Source organism: Amblyomma maculatum, chromosome 6 (assembly GCF_055883805.1).
Source record: "Amblyomma maculatum isolate TAMU_Amacu chromosome 6, ASM5588380v1, whole genome shotgun sequence".
NCBI classification, from domain to species: Eukaryota; Metazoa; Arthropoda; class Arachnida; order Ixodida; family Ixodidae; genus Amblyomma; species Amblyomma maculatum.
In genome coordinates, this window is record NC_139349.1 from 111,698,979 (window position 1) to 111,719,377 (window position 20,399).

Consider the following 20,399-nt stretch of genomic DNA (forward strand, 5'->3'; position numbering starts at 1 on the left):
TTTTTGCTTGCTACTTCAACTTTTGGCTTACGTCGCTTTGAACATGACAAGCAGACAGTTCGACCTGCAGCTACGACAGCGCCGGAGAGCCGCTGTCATCCGTCTGAAACAATATCCAAGTGACACACTGCATATTTTGCGATGATGGCAATGATGGCAGTAGCGATTACAGTGACGGTGAATTTGATAATGATGATAGTAGCGATAATGATGATGATAATGATAGTAGGGATGACAGTGACGACGCTATTAGTGAAAACAGTCTTGTAAAGTGGCTTTCGCCATTTCCGCTCTTAAGCAGACTTAAGCGCAGTCCTGTACATAATTTCCTATTTCTTTAACAGATGCTAAAAGAAAGCGCGCGAAATTCAAAATCTACCGCTTCACAACGGCGCTACTTGATTGCCAGATGCGCTGTTACATATTCGCTTATTTTCGGAACGATGTCTCTGCCATGTTTTTGCATTTGCAGTGGCTTTAGGGTATATCATAAACTTATTTTTTAATAAGTTATCCGCCTTTAAAAAAGCTTGGTTGCATATAGCTGGGACACCCTGTATACTTGGACCTATTTATGTACGTGTTTTTATGGGCTGTTTGTCGGCTGAATGAATTATGTGTTTGCGTCACGCTAACGGTGCTGATAAGTGACAGCATTTATCCACATCATCTAGCTGCTTCTCAACTGCTCATGTTAAGCCATTTGTTACCGACGTGTGAGAAAAAAAAGGCATAAAAAGGGTCTGAAAACATTCCTCTCTATAACTTCTTCGAAAACTGCCCCTAGGCGCACCAATCCGCGACTTTGAGCATGAAGTGAGTGCCACGGCAGTCATGTGAATAAGGATGTGAACTCAATGTGTACTGCATGCACTCCCATTGGGCGGCTTGTTTCCTCGGTTCTTGTTGTGCAACGAGTAGATACCGTCATTACTCTCAACTGAGTACACGTTTCTGTTATGTGTACTCGGACAACCATGGGAGGATGTCGGATAAAGACAGACAGGCAGAGAAGCAGACGCACAAAGGAACACAGAAGTGCCCGAATCGTAAGTAGAGCTGTCCAAGGGAAGTTTTTGCGGACAGCGCATACAGAAGCACGTTCTGTTTTTTTATTTACCACATAGTTTTGTTTCATCTTAGAAAGAGTTTAGCTCGTTTCATGCTCAGGCGTGCGGGCAGACGGTGGCGTTGTCACTTTTCCAACCGACATACTTTCCGTCATTTTGCTTCTGCAGCCACTTATAGAGAGGGTCGAAGTACTCGAGCAAGGGACCAGCGTCCAACACTTTCGTCTTGCCTTTTGTCAAAATTCCAAGCACCTCCGGCCAGGGTTTGGACTTTCCCAGGGCTAGGACGTCACTGAAAAAAAAACTAAAGAAATAGAGTACAGAAATGCCCGCCGAGCTTTAGGCCGTAACCGCGGCTTTTAATTATCAATTTTTTTTTTTTTTGTAACCAGGTTGCATTTACCGTGACGATGCCTTCTGAATGGAAAAACAGCATTTTTCAACGATTTCTGCAGAAACAGGCCGCACGCGCAGGACATAAGGTCTGCATTTCGAGCCGCTCTGTTATTTTCTTTTAAAATTTTGTTAGCTTGCTGAGACTCGTCGACCTGCATTACTCGCATTCCGCTGTCATATATGGGGCGTTTTTCACTGTTTGCCAAATTCTGTACAGGTTTCCAGTTTTTTGGTAATATCACGGGAGCGTCAATCAGGCGATATTTCAGCGTCTTTTACTCGACCGCTGATAAGAAACAGACGTGAGTACGCGAGTTCGCACAAGGAGTTCACCGGTTGCATCGTCGTCTGCTCGACTGTCCTGCTTACGTGACCCAACCCACGCTCACAAGTCCAGCAGACGACGCTGCGACTGACAAACGCTCTGTGCGCATGCGTGCACTATCGTCTGCTTTGTGTTGAAGCCGTGCATGGGACATTGAACGACTGCCTGAACGACGTTCCCGCCAACCGTTGAGGGAAATGGGGTAAGTACGCATGCTTATCGCCCTATTACCTTATCGCCCGGTTGGGTCCACCTATTCTAATGCTCCTTATTATTAAAACAAATTAGGGAGCTGTACGTTTTTCTGCCTATATGTACTTGCAAAGTTTCGTGAACAAACTTGAAATGTTTGTCAGTTACTCGTTTCTTTTGCAAAACACTACAGCGTTTAAAAATGCGCATTAAATAGTAGGCGGGTCTTTACACAGCTTTTTGGAAAAACAGGTATACTTAACGAACCCGAAGAGTTTTCCGGCCTCCTTGGAGCGGTAGAAGTCACATTTGTGAAGAGGTCCGACGTGGTTAGCCTCCTCGCAGAGTGCTTTGTAAAACTGGAACTGCAGAATTACACTGACGAAGTACCTGCATTGGAAACTTCACTAAGACCACTTCTAGACAGCGAAAATACGCTATAAGTTCTTAAAGGCGAGCTGTTTTTGATAGAGTCATGATTATACTACAATGATTAAGCAATATATTCGTTCACCTGATGGACATAGTCTCAGTGAGCAAACTAAAGTCTGGTGGGCTAGTTGGTTATTGTTCATCTCTGTTGTGCGGCGCTGACATAACAGGGAAAAGAAAGTCAAAGCGATTTCGTTGGGCGATTATTCTTTCCGTCTAAAAGTGTTTTCCGAGTAACGAATAACAAATAAGGTATAGAGCTCCTTAGTGTCCTGACTTCCCTTGTCTATAAGCACGTAGCATTCATGCAAATTGACAGACTTGCCTGATATAGGGCACGTTGGCAGATATGTGGTACTTTGATGGTGCGTCAAAGTCATCGGCTGAACGAGCCACCCCTGGGCAGATTCCTTGGTATTTCAATCTGTAACGAAGTGACGCGGTGATTGGAATCGCTGGTAATCATTGGCAATTAGTAAAGAATGCTGGCACTCCTGATGAGAAAGTGGGATGCTCAGGTTTCGAGATGGCACAGATCGGCAATCGTATGTAAAGCGTGATCTACGGCACTAAAAAAAAAAGAAAAAACAGTTTCACGTCACCATGAAAATAGGCACTCGAAGCGACACAAGAAATCAATCAGCATAAGATTGACGTGCTTCGCTGCTATTCGTTACCTGTAAGTTTTACAGGCCTTTCTTAGGGTCTGATGCTAGTAAATAACAATGCGGCAAATGCGAAAAAAAAAATGATCTCACAGCAGTTCCCACCAAGCTTTGTTGTAGTTTTCCGGTTTGTACACTCCTCTAAACACATTCCACCGCCAAAGATCGTAAACGTAGGCCGAAGGCAGTAGGGCGACTTTGTTCAGGGCGATGCTGTAGAGGTAATTTAGCCCCGTCTCTGGAAGAAACAAAAACAGCAGTCGATTGATCAGCACAAGGGCGAGGGCCGCTCATTTAATACGCGGCAGTATTAGGAGGTAGGCGGCATACGAGCGAAAGAACGCCTGAATGAAAAACACCTTTCCTCAAAGGTACTTTCAAATTTTGTGGCTGGTATGCAAAGCGAAGCGAAAGCTATACACAATAGAGAGATAAAGATGCATTGATGCGAGGAAGTGAGGGTGGAGAGGACAGCATCCGGGGGGGGGGGGGGGGGGGGGGTGCTATATTAAGCGCTGGAGGCAGAAAAGGGAGGACAGAGCTATAAAGTTCCTAGTGCGTTAAAAGTTGAAACAGGTGAACTCAAACGCACGGGTTCTGCTACAGACTTTTAAATTTGTTTACCCAGAAGAAACAGACATTGCAGCAGTCTGGTTCGTGATGTTGTTCGATGTGTAAGATCGAGCGCTAGATTTTGAGGATGTAAACAGCTGTGAAGAAGTAGCCAGCCAGAAAGATGCGTAAAAAAAAAAAAGGAAGAAAGTAATTTTCCTATGGTTAACCATAGGAAAATTACTTTCTTCCTTTTTTTTTTTCATTTATTCATTGTTGTTCTTCATGTTCGTAGCACAGCAGATTTCATGGGAAGCATTTTACTACGAGACACGATGTAGAGGCCACTCCAAGCACATTTGCTGCGATGATCGCATACTACACATGTTGGAATCGGATATGCTAATCAAGGATGTTGTTTCACAACCTTTACACGACTGTAACAACGTAACAACGCATTATGCCGCGAACAGAAAAATGGCGTATATTATTTGCGCTTAATTTTTCAGAGATCTACCTTCGTCTCCAGCCGCTCCCTTCAGAAGCCCGATGACCTTGAGATGCTCTGGCGTTGCCACAGAAAGGGCGATTGTGTCTCCGATTGCTTCGTGGAAACCTGCAAACATGAAACACGCCACATTGGCTATACAGCAGACTCAGGTGGAACAACATATGATGTTTGGCTGAGTGGAGAATTTCTGCAAGAGAGGAATCGCTATACGTCTTGTTATATATTACGATATCAATTCATATTATCAATGGCGGCTTCCCAGCATCGCTGACCTCTGTTTGGCGTGTGGCTTCTATGTAATGAGCACAACTTTGTATGTTGACACTTTCGTGAGATGGTGGCTGTGTCTTGATTGTTTAGCTGAATATACTGCTTAGCTTTAGCCTGAGTTCATTAGCAACGTAAGCGAAGGCCTTAATATGCTAACGCTTCTTTTCTCGCACGTAAACACTGCTTGTAGCGAGAACTCTGCGCTACTATCGGACACGAATACTCACCAGGGTTCGCGCCACCCCTGAAGTACGCCGGCTGCTTGTCGTAGTTGAGGTAGTACTCAACGTGCCCCATTTCGTGATGAATAACGAGGAGATCTCCCATGTTTACCTCGGTGCACTGCTTGATCCTAGAACCGATTTGGGAGATTCAGGCGTCTTGTAAACGATCAGGAAAACAAGTCTCGAACTCTTGCCGGCACGAGGAAGTAAATTAAAGTTATTTTTCTGAGCGAGAGTCTCCAAGGCCCTTTTTAGCGAGAATTATTTTAGCTCCCATGCTCAGGAATGGGAATTTCAGCACAACATCGTTGCTAAACCACAGTAAACTTGACTCCGAAACTGATGCCGAGACCAAAATTTCCGTCCGAATTATTGAGGTCGTCAGTTAAGTTACTTCTGTTGTACAAAAGACGCTCCCATTATTCGCCCAGTTAACTCCATTCTGCCCCACTTCCTGTACCTGCTGTTCATAGTATTTATATTTCATGGAAAAACCGGCCGACATTACTTACAAGCTCCGCAGCCGCTCTTTGTGCCTTCTTTTTGGGTGATGAATGAATGAATGAACGAACGCGTTAGATACACCAACCAGGTACAGTGACAACTAATGAAACAATGGCCTATAGTAGTAGAGCACCCACCTCGTTGTTGAAGGCTTAACGTTTACTAGAACTGCAAACTTCTCAAAACCTTCAGCATGCACCTGTCACAGCAAAACATATGAATCTCCGATAGTTGCATCTATGCTTTCTGGCTACTGCGTTCCGGCTGCGGCTCCTTTTTGCTGTCGAATACAATCGACACAAAGCACTGTCCTATTCCGTCTATTTACCTCACATCGCCGTTGGCGCAAAAATCCCAGGCAGAAGGGTGGCAAACAACTTCCCTGTCCTGCGGCTTTTCGAACATGGACTTTTCCCAAAAGCTCTTCGGCATCTCAGGAAGACCAAGCGATGTGAAGAATTCCTCGGCAAGCTTGTACATGTCAATGGCTGACATTTTCTGCAAACGTATGATGACAATTTAAGCTCTTACAGATGCTTCATAGGGTGAAAAATCTTCATAACTGACCGGAACCATCTACACCTAGAAGCATGGGTTCCACTTCTGCCGACTGCCACCTCATTTGGCAACATCACATAAGGGCATGCAAGCCGAACCTTAACCTCTAGATGTGTGGCTGATAACAGAAAAATTCGCTTAGCCTGCCGCTCGCTTGTCCTGAATACTTTTGTCCCCGATAATAAATGAAGCAAAACGATTCGTTTCTGTAACATGACAAAGTTCTGTTGTTGTTTTTTTATTATTATTATTAAACAGTACCCTATCAGAGAAATTATACTCTGTCACTGTCCAGTCATATCAATGCAGGACTAATCTTTTATAACTTTGTAAGACTGAAAATATCTGGAAACAACGTTGATGTAGACATTAACAAACCATGCAACACATTCCTGGACATTCATCAACTAATATCATTGGACGCCCTTTGGTCGACGTTGCATATACTCACTTTTTCTGCCATAGCTGACGTTACATCAACAGCGCCTTTGTTTGGAAAAGGCTGCGTCGCTTCGGTCAGCGGTGCCCATTGCTGGGAGTGTATGGTACCTGCGTGTGGTACAAGCGTGTGATACGTGCGTAGTGACAAGTTACGACGTTAGCCAATGTCATCGTACAGATGCACGCATTTAAACATTCATGGGTCGCATTTTGTGGCGGTTCATTTTGTTTTCATTTCATATCCATTCACATTTGCGATTTGCGAAGGGCGCGCGACCGGCTCCTCATGCGACCAGGGGCGCTCAGGTCGACCGACGTTCACACCTGCAAGGGCGACCCACGGGTCAATTTCCCGAATTGGTCTCGTTCGAAACGGGACTTGTCAATTTTGACTGTTCACCAGCAGCGAGAAGCCTGATGTAAGACAAACTTCCGCTTTTTCTTTTTTTTTTTCTTCTTTTTTTTTTCTTTTTTTTTTTTTTAAGACGCTGAATGGTTAGCGATTTGCGACAAGCAGTCGAGCCATAAAATCAAGCGATGTGCGACTGGCCTGCGACCGTTGCTTTTCGACCAGTGCGACCATTTGCGACAGTCGCTTTCCAGCCAAGACTGTCGCACAACCCCTGCGAGTCACAAGTGTAAATTGGCTTTTATAACATTGGCCGCTGCTTTCGGTTAACGCAGACCGTTAGAGATGGCGTAATTATGGTCCCGAGAAAGGCGCTCCCATGATACCACTTACCCGGATAAACTTGCCTCAGACTGGTACCGCGGCGGCCGGACTCAAAGCGGCGGTGGGGTTCAGCAGGCGACCGTTAGTAGCCAATAGCGCGGTAGTTTCAGGCAGGTGACAGGTAGGATACAACGAGACGGTAGGGGCTGGCTTTAGGCGATCGCACAGGATTGCTTGCCTTTGGCGGGTTGCTAATTACTTCCTCACTTACTAGTACTTCCGTCTGGCTTGAGGTCGCAACCAAATGAAATGAGACTGAGGTGAATTGTTAAAAAAGTTTTCTCCTGGCGCGAGCTGTACTAAAAATGGTCCCTTTCTACGAGAGAATCGAGTCTTTCGATAGAGAATATTGGCTGCAATGCAATTGTTACGAAGCTTTACGACTATTGATAACATTTCGAGAAAACGCGCGGTGCTAGAGCACCGCGCCCAAGAACTTCATTCTAAAGATAGTGAACCTAAGGTAGGGTGACTAGCCGCGCCCTACCTAAGGACAGGAGAGAGGTTGAACCCATTGGGAAATTTGAGGACACTTTGGCGACTAAAGTGATGAAATGCGAAAGCCTGAGTGCTGCATTCTGCTACGCGACTGTTGCTCATGTAGCGATGAATGCTGATACAAGTAAAGCGAGCGACTACTTTTTCACATTCTGCGAGGGCATTTATTCAGTGAATTCTGCTTGGCAGCGACGAGATTGCGCTCCTTGTATCTTCGCAATTGTTCTACGTTTACTGTTGTGTGGTTGATTTTACCGGGTGCGCGGCATTAATTAGTAATTAGTTAATTAATTACACGACTGTCACAAATTAGTAATTTTAATTAATTAGTCAATTATTAGCAATTGACATTTAGTCTGTAATTAAGTGTTAATTATTTATTGGCATATAGCCATATAAGGTACGCATTCGCGCATACTATGGTGGTGCTCTGTGATTGGTCGAGACCTCCATGACGTCATCCCGTCTCGAACAATCAGAGCCGCCGCAAAAGCGTGACACTTTTGCTGACGACAACGATGAGGCAATAAAGGCTTTCGCCTTAAAAAACGGTGGTATACGCCCGGGGGCACTAGAGATAAACCCAACGCCCTTAGCATATAAGGCTTACCGTCAAACCCCTGCTGCGCTGCTTGAAGAAAGTTCAGCACTTAAGAAGATATAGTCGTCTGAAGGCAAATATATATGAGCTCGTTATATTTCATTACATTAGGAACTACCGTAATTGACAAATTGAAATTGAAAGCGATTTCTACTAGGATGACCACTTCCGGCTCCATGGAAGTGTTGCGTCAACGAAAAGAAGACCGCAACTTATGCGTTATATAACAAGAATATTATAACATGCATTTCCCGGTGTTTTATTTGCCAAGATGGCTGAAAATTCACGTTAAGGTTAGATGCCTTAGGTACTATATATATATGTATGCATGTGCAAGTGCGGACGTAAGTAAACGGAGCATGCTTTTGCGTTCAAATTAAAATCACGCTTTTTGCACTGGAGATAGGAAAACAATACTTGTTCAGTAGTGAAAGGGCACTGGCGTCTACTACCGGTTCGCACATACCATGACTGCCAGTTTCAATTATGCAACGCGTGAAAACATTTTCAAGGAAATAGCGTTCTCCGTTTACTTTTGTCCGCACCGGTACACTCCTGCACAAAAGTGGAGAGATCACGCGAACCGCTAGGATTAATGTTTTTTTTTTTTTTTTCTGAAAAGAAGATGTGCATGATAACTTGCTCCGGCAAGATGAAAAGTACATTTAGGAAGATGCCCTATGTATATCTCAGAAACTTCCTCTCAACCGTCAGAGAAAGCTGACGCGCAGTTTTGTCAAAGAGCGTGGTTTCTCCACTTTTGCGCCGGGATGTACTACATGTCAAACGCCAGTTTTAAAGGGATGGAAATGTCACCTAAATGACTGCTTCCGTATCTGTCGAACGCCTCCACCCACCGAATTCAATGTGACCATATGCCCTCGCACAATGGCGTTCCTCACAATGATTTTTTTTTCTGCATCGTCATGTTAAAACCGATGAGCCTATCCAGTCGTATACCTAGGAGATGAGCCGGTATGGGACCATCTTCTCTTATCTTGTCAGCGCCATATGTTTCACGCAACCTTGTCCTCATGTATGCGTGAAGCTGTTGGTACAGCGGAGACAGCTGTTGCCAGAGCTGCTTGATGTTGTCCTCGAAACCGTCGTAATCGTACGCATCTTGCCAGAGTCCGCTAGCGTCCTCGAAGCCTGTGGGCAGACGAGAACCATAAGTTAGTACGCAGTACGGGAGGCGCTATGCCTGTCCAAAGCAGGTTCGCTCCCTCTTTTTAGTACAGAACTGTGAGTCAGAGTTTACTGGGGCAGTCACGAAATAATCGCGCCATTGTTTTGTTTTTTCTTAACAATTCGATATTTCGGCAGTCGATTATTAGAGCACGAGACCAGGATGATGCTTTTTTTTTTTTTTTTTTTTTTTTCTACGAAGTTTCTGTGAGAGCTGCACAGCTTTCCCATGTAGCCGTATGGCTACGCTCGGTTGGATGCTATGAGTAATTCCTCCCTTTTATAATTCACTCTACTTTGAGATATTGCGCTGAAAAGACTGAACAAACACAGCTCTCATTTCGAGCTATTGATCAATTCACTTTCGCCCTACCATCTAAGTGATGGCCGTCCTGGTTAGCTCATTTGGTAAAGCGACTGTCACGTACAGGCAGCAGTCCCGGGTTTGAACCCCAGATATGGGCGAATTCCCCTTCAACTACAAAGTTATGATGGAAGCTGCATATCCTTTCCTTGTAGCCGCATGGCTGCGCTTGGGTGGATGTCAAGGAGTAATTACTGTCTTATTACAAATGCACTTCATTTCATTTCATTTCATTTATTAATACTATCAGCCACCATAAGGGGCTGTAACAGGAGTGGAAAATACAAAACAAAAAATGAGCAATATAGAAGACGATGAAAATCAATAGTCAATCAAAAATTGTCTCTGAATACACACACAAACAAAACAAAAATGAATTAAGTTCAGTGGCGTTGCCCTGAAATAGTGGACAAGTTGATTTATCGTAAATGATTACCTTTTATAAGCGCCACTGATTTAAGATTGCGTCATATGAAAAACGCTCTATATCGATTGGTTATAAAGGGGGCATCTTGAATTCGTAAAAATAGCCCATCTCTGTTTTGTTTCTGCCCTTGTTTTTTTTTTTTTTTCAAGTATCAGATAAAGCTAATGAAAACAAAAAAAACATATGGGAATAGCTCAATTTGAGGTTATGTTTTCAGTGGAATCTTGGAAGAAAGTCGTTACATCTCTTGCTGTTATTACCATCATTGCTGATATCCAATTTGACTGTTTAGTCGGGAACAGAAATTCGCTTTCAAAAGTAACGAGAAACAATGGAATGAGAATGTGAAGGATGGAAAAAAAAGTGCTTTGATTTGATACAGTTTGTGTGCTGGCGACCTTGTGCAGTCAGACATGAGGGGACAGCTGGCGTAAAGCGTGTTATATAAACACACACGTGCATGTATCGAAGTGTTTATGAATGATCGATCAATATTGCGCGTCACCATACGGAGCCAGCGACCGCAGCTTCGTTAGTGTTCCTCGCTAGTTCGCTGTCGAGGTAGGGATTTTGATTTCTCCATTTTTTTCATGCCGCACTTTCTGTGCGGGTAAAGTATCCTAGCCGTCTAAGTAGTGCTGTTCACAACATAGCGGGCACGTCTTTTTTCTTTTTATAAACTCATTATGCAAATGTGGCCAATCGCATGGATGCATCTGAGTTCGCTTTGATTAAAAACAATTGCTGTGGTTTAACCCTGCTAAACTCAAGCGAAGCGAAAGCTGCGCTAGGCTTGGCTACGTTTCTTGCTACTCATCATCATCATCGCTGGCTACTAACATCATTATCAATTAAATGCACCGTCATTGTCATCGCCACTACCATCAATAACATTATCACTTACTGCAGAGTCATTATCATTGCATTATCATTAATTGCATCGTCATTGTCATCGCTACTATCACCCTCACGCTAGACAAGGAGAGAGAGAGAGAACTTTTAATGAGCATAATAACCAGTAAGAATTCGCAGGAGCTGGGTGGTCGGTGCCCCTAGTCCAGGGCTCCGCTGGCAGCAGCTGACTTGCGGACTAGCTGGATAATCCAGGCTTGCTGGTCCAGGTTGTCGCTGGTCAGGGCCGCCTCCCACTGCTCGTGTGTCGGGCATGGCACTAGTAACGTTGGGTCAGGTTTGTCCTGGCATTCCCAAGAGATGTGATAGAGTGTGGGGCTTGCACCGCACCAAGGACAGTAACTCGTGTATTTTGTTGGGCTTATCTTATTTAAAATGTGAAGATTAGGGAATGTGTTTGTTTGTATTTTTCTCCAGTGTATAGCGTCCGATGAAGGAAGTTGTTTGTGTGGTGGTGAGAAAATTCTTCTTTCTAACCGTAGGTGTTCCAGCCTGTCGCCGTAGGGTCCTAGGAGAGGGGTGGGATAGGGATGGGGATCCGCCCGGTTTGTGAGAGCTCGGGCTAGATCATTCGCTACCTCATTTCCTTCTAGGCCTTCGTGTCCAGGTGTCCATGTAATTGTGTGCGTCTGGGAGATAGAACGTAATATTGCACACGCTCTTCTGTGAGGTTTTCCGGCCAGGTAGTCCCTGCAGGCTGGTTGGGAGTCCGTCACTACGTGTGATGACTTCTTTTGGTGGTCTTGTGTTTTTATGGTGACGGCTATTGCCAGTGATTCCGCTTCCGCAGGATCCTTGGCATAGATCGAAGCCTGAATAATTGGCCTCTTCTGGTGGTCAACTGCAGCTATTGTGAACTTGCAAGGCTCGCCGTAAGCCCCTATGTCCACATAGACAACTTCCGCGTCTTTAGACAACTGCTTTTCCAATGATTTGACTCTGGCTTTCCTTCGACCCTTCTGTAACTCATGGTGCATGTGCTTAGGTATCGGGTTCACATAGATGTTGTTTCTTGTGGATGTCGGAATTTGTGATTTGATCTCAGAAGTTCTTAGTGCCTGCCATAGCCCTAGTTTTGACAGGATTTCCCTACCCGCCTGCGTTGTTGTTAGGCGTTGTTTCTGACTCTCTAGAACCGCCTCCTTGAGCTCCTCGAAGTTGTTGTGCACTCCGAGTGCCCAAAGACGTTCCGTTGATGTTGTTGGCGGGAGGTTTAGGGCCGTTTTATATGCTCCTCTTATGATAGTGTCAATGGCCCTTTTATCAGTGATTCTAATTTCGTGATATGGGAGCCCGTAGGTAATCCTGCTAACGACTAGGGCTTGTACAAGGCGGAGGGTGTCTTCCTCCCTCATCCCTTTCCGGTGCCAGGTCACCCTTCTAATCATTCTGGAAATTTGGTTGACTGTGGTTTTGAGTGTTTTGATTGTATAATCCACTCTCAAATTGCTTTGCAACCACAGCCCCAAAACTCTGATCTTGTCCTTCTCTTGATTTGTCTGGTCTCCTAGAGAGAGCTGAATTTCTCCTGGGGACTTGTAATTTCTTCTGTGTAGCCTGATAAGTTCGGATTTTTCTGGGGAGCATTGAAGACCGCTCTCCCCGGCAAATTCCTCGACTAGGTCTATAGCGGCTTGCAGAGCTTCTTCTTTTTGCGCCAAGGATCCCTGAGTAGTCCAGATGGTGATGTCGTCCGCGTATAAAGTGAAGCCAATATCATTGCAGGTCAACAGTTTTTTTGCTAAATTTATCATTGCTATGTTAAATAGCATTGGAGAGATTATAGAACCCTGTGGTGTACCTTTGTTCGGCATGGGTACTTTTGGTGATCGGATCTCTCCAATTCCTATGGTGGCTGTGCGATCTGAGTGCCAGAATGAAATTTTCGCCTTTTCGGGGTATGGTGTTGATGACTTCTTCCCTAATCCGGAGGAAAGCATCTTGCGTGCAGAGTCCCTTGCGGAAGCCCAGCATGCAGGAAGGAAAGGTGTTGTTTTCGTCGATGTAATTTTGGAGCTTTAGGTGGACTACTTTTTCATAGAGTTTTCCCAGGCAAGAAGTGAGGGAGATAAGACGGAGACTCTCCACAGCCGGTGGCTTTCCAGCCTTTGGTATGGTGATGATATCCGCGTGTCTCCAAGCTGATGGGACCTGTCCCTTCTCCCACAGTTCTTCGTTGATGTACTTCGTTAGGTCTTGCAGATGTTCGGTGCTTAAGTTCCTAATCATGGCGTAGGTGACTTTGTCTCCTCCAGGGGCAGTGTTTCTTGTAAATGTAAGGGCGGCTGAGTAGACCTCCGCCAGTGTTATGGGGGAGTCAAGGGAGGGGTTTGGTTGACCCGCATATGAAGTTTGGCAAGCCGGAGTAGGGTCTCCTATGTATTTCTTGTGCATGGCGGTGATCAACTCTGCATCTGTGCCTGGGTATTTATGGGCTATGGTGTGGAGGGCTCTTCTTGTGGCCGTTTTGGTTTTTGAGGGGTCTATCATGCTTCTTAATATTGACCATGCTTTAGCCGTGCTTAGGGTACCTTTCAGCGAATTGCAGAAATCTGCCCAGTTTTGCTTGGCGAGCTTTATAGCATACTCTTGTGCTTTAGCCGTAACCTGTGCTATCTTCATTTTAAGTTTTCTATTTAATTTTTGCATTTTCCACCGTTTCAATAGACTTTTTCGGGCTTCCCATAAATGTAGGAGATGTCTGTCTACTTCTGGGGTTTTTGTCGTTGTATTGATGGTCTGGGTCGTTTTTGCATGAGCATCCTTTAGGCTTTGAACCCAATCTTCAATTGTTGTGATGCCGTCGTGTGGCGGTCTAATTTGTCTGGACAAGGAGAATTACGATGTGCTTCTCACGAGGCCGGCGTGTACTAGTGATTTGCGCACTTGGCTGAATAACGGAGGGATAGTGGTTCGATTATCGGTGGAGACAGATTTTTTTTCCTTTAAGTGCCAATATTATGGTATTTGTTTATAACCACACTTCCAATCAAAGGTCAAAGCTGGTGCGGCACCATGTAGGTGGTGCGTGGTTTTTGCTTATAGCCACACTTTGTCCTTCGACTCATTGAAGGTCAAGCGTGAGTCGTCGCTGGCCTTGGCCCGAAATGGGGTCGTGAAGCTTTTGCTTCAACATGAGCTTTGCTTCGCCACGTCGTGCCATGTTTAGCTAAGTATTGCGCGGGTAATTTAGGCTTTTATTAGGATGGAGGCCTCTTTTGTGCGACTTTGTCAAAGGAGCTGAAGACGACGACGTTCAAAGCGCAGCATGAATGACTGGCAGCTCAGCACGTGATGAAAGAAGGCTACCGAATGGTTCTATACTTTAACGCAGTGGTCACAGAAGTTGATCTCTGTGCCTCGGCCCGGGTTCCAAACTCAGTGGCGGCGGGCGAAATCCAAGAACGTGGGTAGCAGTGCTCCTGCACAACCCCGCCTCTGCGACGAGGCTGCGCGAAGTAAATTTGTTACTTTTGGTTTAAGCTTCAGCAGAATGGAATGGAAAGCAATTCAACAAGACAATCCTTCTGATTCGGTTGACGCAGACGCTTGCAGTAGTGTCATCAAAAAACCTAAACCTCACGAAATATTCAGTGATGAACGCGAGATCGAAAAATAGCAGAGAACAGGTCACAAATATGAAATTCGCGTGATATTCATTGGGTCGTTCTTACCTTCCATCAGACCGAATGCATTTGACCACCACGGTTTCGTTGATGTCTTGCGTACTGAATTAGGAAAACAAGCACGAAAAGCATGTACATTCACGCTCTCATATTGTGTCAGCATGTGGCACTCTCTGCATATACGGGGTACACGTCCAGAAAGTACCCGATCTTCCAAAGTGCGGCTTCGGATGCCGAAAGATTCACTTGCGTAAACGTGAAGGAGTAATTTGCGCGAAATGTAGAATGCTTTATATCATCGCTCTCTCGATGGGGTTCAGATCCGCGTCCCGAGGGAATGAACATATAGGCGAGTTGAAAGGGAGTAAAGAGAAGGATAGGCTCCGTAGTAAAGGGCTTCGGATTAATTTCTACCTCTTCAGCGGGCAGATCGTGGAGCACACGGGCGCTTTTGCCGTAATCTGGTTGACTGCAATGTTATAGACGTAATTATCGTTTTTTGTAAGCGAGCGAAGAAGTTGACGCTGCAGCACAGATCTACCGATGCGTCGCCCTTAATAGTGGTGCGACACTTTCCAAAAGTTGCAGGTCAAGACGGGACAGGAAACGTGAAGCTACACTTGGGACGTGGCCGTCGCAGCGCTGGGCCGTACAGCGTATACAGCGGTGAACGCACGAGCTCAGTCGGCAGAAATTACGCTATCTTCAGCCATTCCTTGAATAGCCATGACCCCATGCCAGAAGATTTATGCCTACCTCTATAGCCTGTAGCGGTTTGTGGAAGCATAAAATTTCAACAGAGGATGCTGCTGTGCAGACGGTGGTGATATTATCCGGGCGGCAGTTTTGCATGGCAGGTGCGTACAAAACTTGGAGCAGCACCGCGACAAATGTCTGAGCGAAGGAATTGCGTGGATGTGATATATATAGTACGAGAAAAAGAGTGAGCTTTATTACTATGCGGCACCAGACGTCGCACAGACCTGGTTGGTGCCTGAGCCATGAAGACCACGAGTTAGTTGGTCTGCCACGTAACCAGAAGTGAGCTAAGCCAAGATAGTTTTTCTTTTATATCCTTGTCTTACATTATAATCATGCATTGGGAACTATTTTCTTTTTTTTTTTTTTTTTTTTGCTTGATGCGCGCCGATTGAATAGACACGCACCGTTACCTGCAGGAATTCGGGACAGTATTCTAGTTCACTCGTTTTGCCGCTCCTGGCGCATGACAAGAAACATTTCAGTCTTGGACTAAGGACCCCACCTCCACACCCCCCTCCCTTAAATCTACTCAATAAAGTTTTTCACTCACTCACATTCCATGAAAGGAAACATATAACAAAGGTTAGATCTGCAAACCACTCGGATACTGTGGAATATACGTGCGTGTGCATGTGCGTACTGACTAAAGGCCCGGCAGCAAATTTCCTCTTTGTATTGGCAAGCAGGGTATTGTATAATAGAAGGTACAACTTTTTTTATATTCGAAGCCGCTGGAAGACGGCTACTGAAGGTGTAGGTTCTTCAAAATGACAACGTTTTTTTGTCGCTCATCGCCGTTTCCATAGACGCCCTTTGTTTAATTTTAGGACGGTTCTGCAACAAACTTATAGAGTAATCAAGACGCTACTTCCTTTGGCGTGTGCAGAAAGCCGCCTAGAATCTTCTAGTATATTATCTGCACGATCAGTTATGCCAGAAAGCGCGACTCCTCCAGTTGAAGTAGAATAGCGCGTTGCGGCGCTAACTATACACCGTTCCTGAATCCCAGATAACTATGATGTGAATGTCAGATCAAATGTCCAATGCCTAGCGCACACCCTCGTAAAAAATTAGCACTCTAGTTCATGCAAACAAGTGTCCCGCCTTTTCAACGAAGTATACTTTCAGCAACTCCTGCTACTGTTATATTCACAAACCTCTGTGGCATGACTGGAAATGAGGAAAAAATGGCAGAGACTCTTAGGGCTACTTATGTGTATGAATGCAAATAAATTACGTTACTTTACATCGTAAAGAGCTGAGTCGTGCGTTGCATAATGAGGCGACTGTGGGTCAAGACTATGCGTAATTTTGTACAAGCTCTGCACCTTGCATCACGCTACTTTATGAAGTGACGAGTCAGGCTACGCCCTACCACTTAAGGACAAGCTATGTCACATGCTAACTGCCACTTACTGAAGGTTTTTTGATAATGTGACAGGCTCGTATAGTGATCTCGCATTAGAAACGTTGTCACACCACAGAGCTGGGAGTCGTAAACATTATCTCCTTCGTGTATGCTAACAAATGTAGAAGCAAACGCGCAGGTGCGGAATACATTCCATTCGTGCAGTTATGTGTATATGTAAATGTTCCCGCCGCAAACTGCACTACGCCACAGTGAGCCCCATTATTGTTTAGTGCCCTATTTAGCTTCTATAATCGTAACTAACTGTCTTCAGTTAGACACACTGGAGCGCAACATCACCGTTTAGCGTCGCTGCTTCGTTCATGAGTTCAACGTAGCGCTCGAACTTCTCCTTCACAGGCTTTCCCGACACCCTACGCCATTCGTTCCACACGTGCAGCAGTTCGTCGTAGTTCTTCGAAGACGCAAGTGTGTCCTTGATATCTGAGAGAGAAGAAAATTTGGTTCACCACAGCGCTTGTTTTCATTCGTGTGCAAGGTGAAAGGCGTGTTTAGAGGTTGAAAGAAGAAAATAACGCATGTTTACCTGGCTCCAGAGAAAGTGTGCACTCATCGGGTGTGCCCGTTTTTCGGACGAAGGGACAAATTTTCGCCGATGCGTGGTTGCCTTGCATGTCATTCACTGTTTTCACAAACTAGAGAGAAAGGGAAAACATTTAACTTAAAAAGCAGGGAGGTTCAGTGCGTGCAGGCCTAAACAAGGTAGCATATGGTCATAATACATTCCAGTAAAGGTGCGACATGCGCCACGTATGTGTCATACCTAGAGGGAACGCCAGGAATGGTTAAACTGGGGCTCTTAACGCGGATAAAAATAGACTTCACCGCGAAGCAGGTGCGATTCTTCAAGCTGCTCCCGTCAAGACGTTCCGCCTCTTATTTCTTTTTTTCTCGCTTCGTGGAGAAATCTAATTTTCTCGAATTAAGACAAGGTTTAACCATTGCTCGTGCCCCCCTCTAAATATGTGCGTATCTTATATACTGCGGAATCTATATAATTCTAACTCACTTAATAATAACTTCATATCATTCGACAACTTCCGCGTCTGCGTGTAAACTAAATTATATCGATATTTCACTGTAGAATATAATCGCACAGAGCCGTTAAGTTGTTTATAATTTCGAGTCGACCGTCTTTTACGCCGGTGCAGTTTTCATTAGTTTTTTTCAACTCGTCAATCGCTTATGTGCACGATTCTGTAGCAGTTTGCATTGCATACGCGCGCTCACAAAGCCGCTGTACAAATAATGGCAGACATAGAAAGAGGAAGCGAGGAAAAAATAAATAAAAATAATTTCCTAGTAATTCCCGCTTATCTGCTTTCAAATGATGTGCATTACTTTGTGAAACGCATCATTTGAATCATCACTTCGTAGTGTGAGAAATGACACGTGATCAGTCGTTACTCGTTTCGCGAACGTTTCTTTTTCCAAAAACGAAGAGGCATATAACTCTAAACCTCCGCTTTCTTGTCTTCAAAAAGCCTTTTGTAGGAAAAATAACGCAGTTCATTAGCGATGTGCTGACCTATTAGCACAAATTTTCAAAGGAAAAAAATTCTACTTCGTTTTGTTTATCTTCAGGCAGGATGGCCGTGTCGATAACGGAGAGCAGCTTGAACACTCTCTTCGTCGTGGGATCCTTGAATGAGGTCCATTTAAACTCCGTGATGTTTTTCCAGACTTCTTTGCTCAGCTGACTTGACTTCAGCTTTTGTTCCACCTACAAATACAGAACACATTGTTGCGCCGACCACTTTGAAATGTGCCCTCGCTTGGCCACACTATACAGTTATAAGCGCCGCATGCAATGGACAAGTTAACAGCGAACGAGTCTACAGACCCAGCGAAATGCGCGTGGCATACTTTGACAATACAGTAAGGAAATGATGCGAAGAGTTTATTGGCGTGGCACTCTTCTGGGCTTAGGCCTCCACAAGTTGACTGTCATTTAAAAGCTGATGGTCTGTGAAAAGGTGCGTGTGGAAGCGCGTGCAAAGGGAGGCTTAGCTGTTCGCAGTGTCCTGCCTTTGGTCCTCATTCTTAACCTCATTTCCGATCCTTGCTCACAAGTGGGGCAGGCAGGCCTGACCTTTTCGCTTCCATAATGTCACACTTTTTTTTTTTTTTCTGTTTTATGCTCAAGTACACGGCAGATGGATGCCCTCGTGACAAGTTTTCAAAGAACGGGAAAAGCTCGAAACTTTCGCGAAACAAGTCTATGCACATTTAGTTTCGCTTTGTTTCTTGTGCCAGTGCAGCATCAAAAGCAAACTTTGCTCTACTGATGTCTGCTAAATAGGCGCGTGCAATATTACAGACCAAGTGACCTGTCTTCAACGTGCGAGGCTATGTCGAATAGGACTGGCACGCTCACATTTTTTCGGTTGTTCTCGTCGTTGATGTTGGTCTCGTAGTTCCACTCGGCAAGGTGATCGTTGTAGCATACGGTCGTCAAGATGGCGTGGACGTCGCCCAAATAGGCTTTCGCTCGCTCTTCGTCCTCGACCGTTCCTTCTGCCGGGTGCTTCGGAGCGCACCGCGAGGGGCCGTAGCGCCCAAGGAGGAGCAACACGCACAGAGTGAAGATGGAAGCCTGCATCTTGGCTGACGCCTAGACAGTCTGCGGACCAGCCAGAATGTGTGAAGTCAGCAACGGTTGTTTGCATACTTTCTTTTTTCAGGTTCTTTATTGCCCAGACTAACAGTGTAGGAGTGCATGGAGTAATCTTAACCAAGGCCTCTAGGTATAGCTTATGAGCAACGAGGTCAATGTCCGTCATTTGTTTCTACCTTAGTCAAAGGAGGGCCGCATTAAATTTCGGCACATATATGAGGTGTCTACCACGGCACGTTTGACTTTTCCCACTGTTTTTAAATATGGCTATTTCTAAACGCGGCCAGCCACTGGAGGAGCGTGGTAATCGCCACAAGTTGTCGGCGATACAGAGGGTGTAAGCGCTCGGCTCTTTATTTTTTTTTTTTATGCTATACAAATTACGAGCGGTTCATACACCGGACAATAGACAAACTTGGTGTATGGTAACGTAAGGATAATACTAACTGTCGCCTATTTATCATTTCGGGTTGCTGTCAATCATTGTTTTTTATTATTGCAATGTATTTATAATGTGCTTAACCCAAGTATGCTGGTGAAAATAGACGCAAGTACAGGATAAACGCCCGCAGCAAGGGTATACAGTGTCACTGCGCTTCCAAGAGAAATATATCTCGCCACACGTCTCATTAGGGTGTCATTTGGGAAGGGTGCAAGCTACAGCTTTTAGAAAAACAATGCTATAGTAAGCGTATCATTTTTGGCACGTGAATACATAGCCTACTCAAAATCGTTTTAAATTTAACACTGTGTGAATCCGTATTCAGAAATCAGTTAGGACGAGCCACATGCTCGCGTACAAATGTAATTTCTCTATCCTCTAACATTTGGTCTGTTCGATTTTCCAAGTTCAGAACTCCGGGCAGCTCGGAACAGCGTCCATACCGGAAGCAAAATCGTGAAAGATATTCGCGGGCACCTGTTACCTGCCCCGTAAAGTGGCGGATCCGAAGAGCTATGAAAATCGAGGAGCCGCTCGTCGTTGTCACGACGGTGAGATTTGTCACTTACGAGGCTACGATTTGTGACACTCAGTTACAGTCGCACTCAGAATGACTTGCAACGCTTTGGTGGACACCTTTTCCTGGTTTGCGCCTGATAA

General features: G+C 45.0%; 1 protein-coding gene across 1 annotated transcript; it reads right to left on the reverse strand.

Moving 5' to 3' along the window:
• Positions 1-1,047: 1,047 nt before the first annotated feature.
• Positions 1,048-19,284, reverse strand: LOC146186595 (angiotensin-converting enzyme-like). The gene is made up of 13 exons (XM_084607319.1): positions 19,058-19,284; positions 18,245-18,403; positions 17,207-17,315; positions 16,960-17,103; positions 8,933-9,124; positions 6,151-6,248; positions 5,470-5,639; positions 4,641-4,765; positions 4,150-4,248; positions 3,174-3,318; positions 2,741-2,839; positions 2,251-2,373; positions 1,048-1,362 (listed from the first exon to the last, which is right to left on the reverse strand). The coding sequence occupies exons 1-13, from the start codon at positions 19,280-19,282 to the stop codon at positions 1,167-1,169; spliced, it is 1,884 nt and encodes a 627-aa protein (XP_084463445.1). The 5' UTR covers positions 19,283-19,284; the 3' UTR covers positions 1,048-1,166.
• Positions 19,285-20,399: the final 1,115 nt, after the last annotated feature.

What these genes read in the sequence shown, in the direction of transcription:
- LOC146186595 (XM_084607319.1), bottom strand. Translation starts at nt 19,282, where the DNA reads ATGCAGGCTTCCATCTTCACTCTGTGCGTGTTGCTCCTCCTTGGGCGC. An exon ending in CATACCGGCTCATCTCCTAG is followed by an intron (nt 6,249 to 8,932) that starts GTATACGACTGG and finishes TACCACACGCAG; the next exon opens with GTACCATACACTCCCAGCAA. An exon ending in GGGAGCGGCTGGAGACGAAG is followed by an intron (nt 3,319 to 4,149) that starts GTAGATCTCTGA and finishes TGTTTCTTCCAG; the next exon opens with AGACGGGGCTAAATTACCTC.